This window comes from Xyrauchen texanus, chromosome 6 (assembly GCF_025860055.1).
Source record: "Xyrauchen texanus isolate HMW12.3.18 chromosome 6, RBS_HiC_50CHRs, whole genome shotgun sequence".
Classification (NCBI taxonomy): domain Eukaryota; kingdom Metazoa; phylum Chordata; class Actinopteri; order Cypriniformes; family Catostomidae; genus Xyrauchen; species Xyrauchen texanus.
Genome location: NC_068281.1, coordinates 22758507 through 22767587, shown reverse-complemented (window position 1 = coordinate 22767587; position 9081 = coordinate 22758507). Strand labels below are relative to the sequence as shown.

The following is a 9081-nucleotide window of genomic DNA, read 5'->3' as shown; positions in this document are numbered from 1 at the left end:
TGTTTGCCCCTCTCTGTCCTGGCACATCAACTGTGGCCCTTTTTCCAATTACATTTCGTCCACGTCGACGCCTTTTGGCCAGATTGAATCCTGCCTCATCTATGTATATGAATTCATGAGGGGCCTGGTTGGCTTCCAATTCCATAACTCTCTGAAACAAAGTTTATGTAAATCATGTCATTACTGTATACCATACTGTACTGTAACCCATTACTGTGTAGGTTACCTACTTGCAAAGTGCAAAGCTTATAGAACTGGACATTGAATTGAATATGCACTATACTTGAACATATTGTCGTCATAGCTCCTTGACTCTCTCACTGTTCCTCTCAAAGGGAACAGTGTAGAGCTGCTTCATCCGCACTCTGTGTTTGGACAATGTCCGCGTAATGGTTGTGAGGCTGATGCTATCGATATTGTCAAATATCTCATGGTCCTCCACAATTCTAGTTTGAATTTCATGCAGTTTTATTGCATTATTTGCAACAACCATTTCTACAATGGCAAGCTCTTGATCATTATTGAGGAGCTTTCCTCTTCCCCCAGAGGGTGGAATAAGTTGCATTCTTTAGAGGGACAAAAAATTCAACATATGCATTACTGTATGACATTATTGACATGTCAAGTGAGAATAGAAACAATCCATGTGAAATGCAATACTTACAAAATGGTTTGTTGAAAGATGCGTATAATGGAGGCAACCATTGACCACCTCAAATTGGGCTGCACTCTTTCACCAGCCTCTCTTAGTGAAAGACCGTGGTTGATTACATGATTAATGATAGTGGCACGAATTTCATCACTGACTACTGTTCTTGCAGCCCTTGGAATGCCACCACCACGCATTCTTACACCTCTACCTTGCCCTCTTCTTGGGCCTGCTCTTCTCCCTGCTCCTGCACCTCTCACTGCATCTCTCATTGCTCCTGCTCCTCTCACTGCATCTCTCACTGCTCCTGCACCTCTCACTGCATCTCTCACTGCATCTCTCACTGGGCCCCTTGCTCTTACTCTTCCTCGTCCAGACATTACAGTGTTTGTCTTTTTCTGTTTCTGTTTCCAAAAACATCACTCCTCCAAGTTCTCCTTTTACTGTATAAGTGTCAATGTAATAGAAAAAAATAACCCCTGCCACTGAGTCTAAGCCAGACTGGAAACAGCTGTGGTTGGCCCAATTTACCCAACATAAATCAGCTGTGTGTCAATCATTCAATTGTTTGTTTATTATCAGCTGAGATATATCATTGCAGAAGCAGAGGTTTTTATACTGTATCTACGGTTTGGAATATTGTTTTTGCTATTGTGGGAAGGTGTGTGTTAACGTTTGTAAATACTACAAAAACAATCCATAATTTTGTTGGGACGTATAAGATCCTTGCCATTTTTGGGGATTTCCGCCTGGATTTGGCCTACCCAAATTAAAAAGCTTCCCATTCCCACATACTTTGGCCTAAATACACAGTTTTGGTGTCATTTTACAGAAAACCCTTTGAAGTTGCATAAAACACTGCTAAAAATTAAAAATAAATTTAAATATATGTTGTCTGAACAGTAATAACCCTCCTAAAAACCCTCCTTTTGATTTTTTTTATATAAATTCATTTTTGAAAGTGTATAACTCAAGCCCTGTTTGCCATAGCAGCATGCAGACAGTTTTGGCTTTTTGTTTCCACTAGATGTCAGCAAATACCTGAAAAAGGAATTTTGTCTGTATCATGTTTTATTTAATATCTATTTAAATGTATCTGAAGGGAGGAATATTACCTTTTTTTGGTGTACTTTCCACCTACCCAAATCTAAAGTCTCCCCATACCCATATACAGTGCTATAAATGCAAAATCCCAGTGTAATTTTACAGAAAACCCTTTGTCATTACATAAAACACTGTTGAAAGTGGTAAATATGCGCTCAGGTGTCTGGTGAGACGCGTCTGTGTGTTTTGCGACGTAACCTACCTAGTGATCACTTCACAGTCAGGATGCAATATCACAGCCCCTGATTGGTCTATTTGATCTTGAGAGACATTGCCAGAAAGCGGAGGGTCTAAGCTTTACGGCAATATATGCTTTATCCGGATCGGATGTTTACATATTTTCCTGGATTGTTGAATATCATATAACATTACTTTGTGGTGTTTCTGCACTCACGTGACATATCGAGGGATTACTTGGGCACACAACCACAGAAAACACTGAAAAACGGCTCATTTTGCAGAGAATAACCTAAGGTAAAGGATTATGTAGCATTTGTGGCTAACTGTGCTGTCTAGTGCGAGTAGCAAGGCAAATATTCAATAATTTCACTTGTATGTTTACAAATGTTGATTGTATATCTCATGATTCATTCGAAGTGTATTAGATATGTGATTATACCTCAATAAAAAGACATATTGGATCTTCTTACTGGCAATGACAGCTTTCATTTGATACATGGTTTGTACATGTGCATCATATTTGAGCGATAGGAGACATATATGTATTCAAAAACGCACATAATTATGACACGACTTTTGATGGGTGGAACTATGTAATTTATTGTAAATAAGTTACTTAGTGTAAAACAAATGCCAAAGTGATGCATATCTCAAGAAAGTAGACATTCTAAGCTTTCAAATGGTACCAGATATGAGCTCATAACTCCTCCGCATACATTTAAAATTTGAAGTACATTATTACTGATGTCATTTTAAATCCCGGATCCGGGATCGTGGATTTTAACTGGAAAATGTAAGCATTGTGGAAATGTGTTCACTGACTGCATATTGTGTGAAAACGACATGAAATGTGTGAATGGTATGGCCACAAAAGACCGATGCTGTGCTAATTGTGTTAAGAGTTTAGAAAAAGTATCTGAAGTATGGGTAAGCGCTTGTTAGCGATTGAAAGAAAACTGTAAATTGATCAAAAGAGGCAGTAAAATACATTTATATGGTTAAAAATATTTATATTTCAAATAAATGCTGTTCTTTTTACCTTTCTATTTATCAAAGAATCAACACAAAAATGTATCACAGTTTCCACAAAAATATTGAGCATGCAAATTTTTTTTTAAACATTGATAAACAAATAAGAACCATTCTTAATAATTGAGCACCAATAATAATTGATAATAGTTGAGCACAAAATCAACATTTTACGATAATTTCTGAAGGATCATGTGACATTGAAAACTGGAGTTTTTTTTTTATTATGCCAGTCAAATTGACAATTGTCATTCCAACACATAGTATAAAATAGAGCATATATTGATTAAACATATGAAAAATAAAACAAAAATTAAAATAAAATTAAAAACAAACAAACAAACCATTGAAGATTGTTATAATGATGCTGAAAATTCAGCTTTGACATCACAGAAATAAAATTACATTTTAAATTATATTAAAACAGAATTGAGCTATTTTAATGTGTATTGTTTCACAATATTACTGTTTTAACAATATTTTTTATCAAATAAATACAGCCTTGGTGAGATTACGAGAATTCTTTCAAAAACATTTAAAAATCTTAATGCTTCCAAACTGTTGACCTCTACTGCGCACGCACACACACACACACACACACACACACACACACACACACACACACACACACACACACACACACACACACACACACACACAGCCTATGTATGCATAAACACAGAGCTACAGCAAACAGATTATGGTGCCTATATTTATGACAATGTTAAAATCACTACTGTTATTCACAGAACTACATACAGTAACAAGTTAAAACACTTACCTTGGAGTTTGTGTTGCATTACACACATCCTGTGATCCGCTGTGTCCGTTACAAGTTGAAAACGAACAGTGGATAGGTAACAGTTAAGTGAATGCATCTATTTATGTGATCTGGTTTGCCATTTGGATCTTACCTTCTTCCTTCAACTGTATTGTTAAAAAAAGACATTCGCAAAAACGAAACTTTTACTGGCACAAACAAGCACAAACGATTGAGCCTATTTTGGGTGAATTTAGAGCATGTGGGGGCTTGGGGGGTGATGTCATCGCCTATAATTCAATGTCTAATATTTTAAAAACAGAAGCAGCACAAATTATATTTTTAGCGGCAACAAACCAGCACAAACGAAGCACAAACGATTGAGACTATTTTGCCGACGTTTTGCATTGTGTGGGGGCCAACTTCACGCAGGTAAGAAATATTGCTAAATTATGGAACATGCTCTCTGTTGCTGATGCCGAAAAACGAATTCATGTTCCCTTTACAAAAAGCTTCACTATGATGCTGCGCTGCTAAGCGCTACGGGAACAACCCTAATTGTGACCGAGCTGAAATAGTGTGTGTAACACGTCAATGAACATTGACCGGAATTTATAGCCTCGACTGATGTAATCATTAGATGCACCTGCGGCCAGGCTATAAATGGATACGTTACCAGGTGTCGTCAGAAACTCTTTTTTTCAGAGCGATTCTGTTTCTGTGTGCTTTACAAACCCTGTCAAAACTTTCTTTCCTCTGTTAGGAGTTACAATTGGTTAGACAGTGCGCAGTGAATATTTTCCTCTTTTCTCTTCTGTTTAGAAAATATTATATATATATATATTTCTAAAAAAAGAAAAGAAAAAAAGAGGGAATGACTGAAAGCCGCAAACACTGCATACGTTTTTGCTGTTTGTTTGGGGGTAAGAGCACGCTACTCTCGCGTTGCAGCAGGGCGGGTGCGAGCACTGCGATTTGTTTTAACAGGCAAAGTGCTTCGTGCTCGCCTCGCTTGCTTCCGGGAGTCAGCACTCACGAAAAAAAATGATCGTTCATGGGGCTCTTGCATGGATTTGGCTGAGGAGCAAGAGACGGGTTGATCTCTTTCTCTCAATCTCTCCCCAAACCCAGCTGGTCCTTCACAAGATCTCGAAGCGCATTCCGACGCTTCTTCAGATCAATCAAATCAAATCAAATCACTTTATTGTCACACTACCAAGTACACAAGTGCAACAGTAGGTAAAATTCTTGTGTGCAGTTCCGAGCAACATAGCAGTCATGACAGTGACGAGACATATACCAATTACAATAAACAACATACTTACACAACACAATTTACATATCAAATGCACACATACTTACACAACATGATAATTATATACAATACAATAAGTAAGGCGTATATGAAATATATATATATATATATATATATATATATATATATATGAAGTAGTATATTGAGGAGAATATGTTGACAGTCCAGTGTGAGATTATAGCTGAATAAAGTGCAGTGCTGATTATTGATCCTGATAGATCAAGTGTTCAACAGTCTGATTGCTTGGGGGAAAAAGCTATCATGTAGTCGGCTGGTGCGGGTCCTGATGCTGCGATACCGCCTGCCTGATGGTAGCAGTGAGAACAGACCATGACTCGGGTGGCTGGAGTCTCTGATGATCCTCCAAGCTTTTTTCACACACCGCCTGGTATATGTGACCGATCACGGAAAGTAGGGACACAAGTCGGTTTTGGGGCATTTTGAGTTATTCACAGATTCTGAAAGTGTAGTCTCCAAGCTTTCCAACGATTTGTAACACATGGAAATCTGACAATATTTGGAGAAGTTGTGGCCATTTGAAGGTAGGCACTCAAAAAAGCTAAAAGGGGAGAAAACGGCCTCAAAAGATTGTGCAGTTCTCACCTCTCTCTGCTGCTGGGAGTGACAATAGGGCTCATTTACATCTCATTTAGATAAGCCATACCCCCTGTAAAGCTCCCCCCTGTAAAGCTCCCCCCTGTAAAGCTGTAAAGCACAGGGGGGAGCAAAAAGGTCAGGAAAATGTGCCATCAAAGAAAAAAAAAAGTTTGCAAACAGGTAATAAATAAATGTCTCTTAGCATCTACCGATAAAACTGTATAGGCAACTCTTATGTACACTGAGTGCTTTTCATACAAGAATGTAAAACTAAATTCAGGTGGTTGGTTGATAAAGTGACATTGCAGGTGTTGTAAACAAGAAAAAAGGTCTTTGTGACACAGTCCAATGAAATTACATTCGCATCCTCTTCTGTGGACTCTTCTGTGTTGTGACCCTTGGCGCTGGGCATGTGATGTCTCTTGCCTCGTCAGCACAGAATGGCCTGATTTTTTCATATAGATAGGTCTGCCTGTCAATTTTCAGTCCAGGTGGGGCCAGGACAGGAAGACCGTCGACAGGGGGCAGATCTGCTCCGTCAGCGCAGTAGCTGATATTCGACAGGTTGTGCATCACGGTGACTTTTGCAAGCACCACACCTGGTCTCTTGGCTTCAAAGCTGTGACAGAAAAAGCACATAAGACATTTTAAACATGGCAAAGTATTTTCTTATAAAAAATTGTCATGTATATGTTGTTGCTATGTTATATTGTATGTACACAATGTGAAAGTTTCAATTACCTGAAGTGCTGATAACTCTTGATCTGTGGGAGTCTACGGAAGTGGCGAGTCAGATGCTGCTGCCAGTCGAAGGTCTGGACTAAAACTTTGCCCTCTGCCGTTCCAACAAGCTGTGGGATATTGAGGTGACTCACAGGAGAGCTGTTTTCCACAACCTGATGACAAAAAAGAGAAGAGAGGAAGAAAAAAAGATCTTCAGTTAAATGTTTCATTGAAGCAGAACAGAAAACAGCACTGAAGTCATTAAAGCAAAGTAAAGTTAAAGTACCTCAGCGATGTCTGCCAAAGTGTTGACTCTTGTCTTCATGTAGGCTTGCTTGATGAGTCCAAAGCCACAGTCAGGGGAAAACTTGGTGTGGCCAGCAATAAGGAAGTGGATTTCAATTTTATCGTGAAGCTTGTGTCCAACCCGCCAGGCAAGGTACCAGAGCATGAAGTTGTTCTTGTTCTGCCCACTGCAGTTGTCACAATGAAGATCCACCTCTGTTTCTCCAACTCCAAAGTTGCCGAAGAAATGATGCATGTAGCTGATGACTTCATTGCTTCCCTTAGTAGATGACATGCCTTCATCAATCAGGTAATTCACCTGTTTCTGCAGCCCTTCACATGAAACACCAAATAGGCCACATTTCCGTGGGGTCAGGAAGTACATTGGTCCTGGCTGGAGAGGGTTTGAGGGAAAGTGTAACTGTAGGAGACAGAGGGAGAGAGGAACTTGGATTAGATTAAATTAAATTTGCATCTATTCATAACTGTCTAATAAAGATAAAACTTACTATATTGATGCTATTCTGCATTTGCACTATTTATTCTCATGCACCAAATCGCCCTTTAAGGGACATTAATAAAGTAAAGTGAAGTAAATGTGCAAATCCTTAGCAGACTTCACGTAGAGACGCCACACTGAGGCCTTGGACACATGAGTTGGCAGCAACTTCACATGCCAATCCTTATGCCCAGGCTGTCGGCCAGGCAGCATGATGGCATTGTCTTCTGCATAGTGTTTTATGAAGTCCACAACTCTGTTGATATCCTCAGGGCTGATGAACCTGGCTGGTGGACGTGGCAATGAGTGCTTCTTCCTCAAACGTGGTCTTGCCCCATTCTCCTCATAGTGTTTGACTATATCAGCCAGGGTGTCTCTGCCAATGCTGAAAAAAGGGGAAATAAGAAAAAACGTTTAACATCATGGTCTTGCTAACAGGCATCTTGTCACCTATATCAAAATGTATTGTACAAATTATAGGTACTTTTACTTTACTGAAGTAAATTTTATGATGAATACTTTTTACTTTTACTTACTTTAGAGCTTGTATCTGTACTTCCTGGTTTAGTCTTGTTTTAGTCCTGGTTTAGACCTCAGTTAGTGGTTAGACCTGGTTCGAGTCAAAGGATTAAAAAATCCTAAATTAAGTCATTAACACCAGTCAATTCAAGCAATTGAAGCATTATTCAAATTAATAGCAGAAGCTCACATTACCATCTTAAAGCTCATTATAGTAATGGGGGTTTTGGCAAGTGATATGATGCTAACGATTAGCAGCTAACGTTACAATTAAAACGACAGTCCTGAGCTAGCTAAAAACAATAGGTAGGTATTGGAAGGTCTAAACATGGACTAAACATGAGATAACGTGTACGTGTTCTTAGAATGAACAAAAACGACAAACTTTGATGTTTATGGAAACTCACCCCATAAGAAACAGAAAAGTATTCTTGCAGATCTCGTTGCCTCCAATGAAATAAGTCGTTCGGGCACACTTTCTCTTTGTCGGGTCTTCTTTGTGGATGTAACCATCTCCGAAGTTTGCACTGTGCGCCTGTTTGCCTCTAAATGTCCAATAATTGCATGTCCTGCCACTCTTTTTCCAGCAGCTAAAGAATCCAGCCGTATGTTGTACATAATGTCTGGAGAAAGCTTCTGGCTACAAGACTGTCTCCCATGCAGAGAGTTCTCTTTTCTCCTCGTGTAACATTTACAGTCAAAGTTACGGATTTTCCCCATTTTCTATCTATATCCCCATCAAATGTTACTATCGATATAGCCTCTGATATCTTACGGTCCAACTCGCCTGACGCCAGTCCGATACATTCTTCCTCGCCTTCATCTTCGCTCAGTTGTAGATTAGGGATATTATTCAGTCTTATCATGCCACTTTCATCGTCGCTCAGATCGTCTTCAGAATCAGTGAACGCTTGTTCATAAGCATCCGGCTTGTCGAAGAAGTACTTCAAAACATTTTCGTTGTAACGCCACGGTTCAGCTCGCTCTGCGACATTCTTTGCGGCGCCCATCTTCATTGAATTTTGATATCAGATAGAGCCGGCTAGAGCGCTGCATAATAAGTAGCCACGCTTGTTGGGGGCGGGGCAAAAGCGCCGCGCTATTCAGTACGGAAATACACACAGACAATGACACGCCTCTACTGCATGCTAGAATCTCCAAAAACAAGCCGATTTCAACCTCAAAATGTACGCTTTTAAATATACCAATACTGTTATCTCAAACATGGAGAGGCTTCTTCATGATCTCAACTAACAGATTCTGCAAAAAAGCGGAAATCACCAATTTTGGAAAAAAACACTTATTTCTCATTTTGCTCACAAGTTGTGCTGCCGACTTGTGTCACTGGTTTCCGTGACGGGTCACATATATGTCCTGGAGGGAGGGAAGCTCACCTCCGATGATGTTCCTGGCAGTTCGCA

General features: G+C 39.5%; 1 protein-coding gene and 1 long non-coding RNA gene across 2 annotated transcripts; both read right to left on the bottom strand.

Annotated features, from left to right (window-relative positions):
* Nucleotides 1-298: 298 nt before the first annotated feature.
* On the bottom strand, nucleotides 299-7058 carry LOC127645673 (uncharacterized). Its single transcript, XM_052129356.1, has 4 exons — nucleotides 6644-7058; nucleotides 6376-6530; nucleotides 5993-6253; nucleotides 299-566 (listed from the first exon to the last, which is right to left on the bottom strand). Exons 1-4 carry the CDS (start codon nucleotides 7025-7027, stop codon nucleotides 299-301), a joined length of 1068 nt encoding a protein of 355 aa, XP_051985316.1. The 5' UTR covers nucleotides 7028-7058.
* A 278-nt stretch (nucleotides 7059-7336) lies between these two features.
* On the bottom strand, nucleotides 7337-8146 carry LOC127644799 (uncharacterized). The gene is made up of 3 exons (XR_007970708.1): nucleotides 8068-8146; nucleotides 7678-7751; nucleotides 7337-7526 (listed from the first exon to the last, which is right to left on the bottom strand). It is a non-coding gene; the product is annotated as an uncharacterized LOC127644799 (long non-coding RNA).
* Nucleotides 8147-9081: the final 935 nt, after the last annotated feature.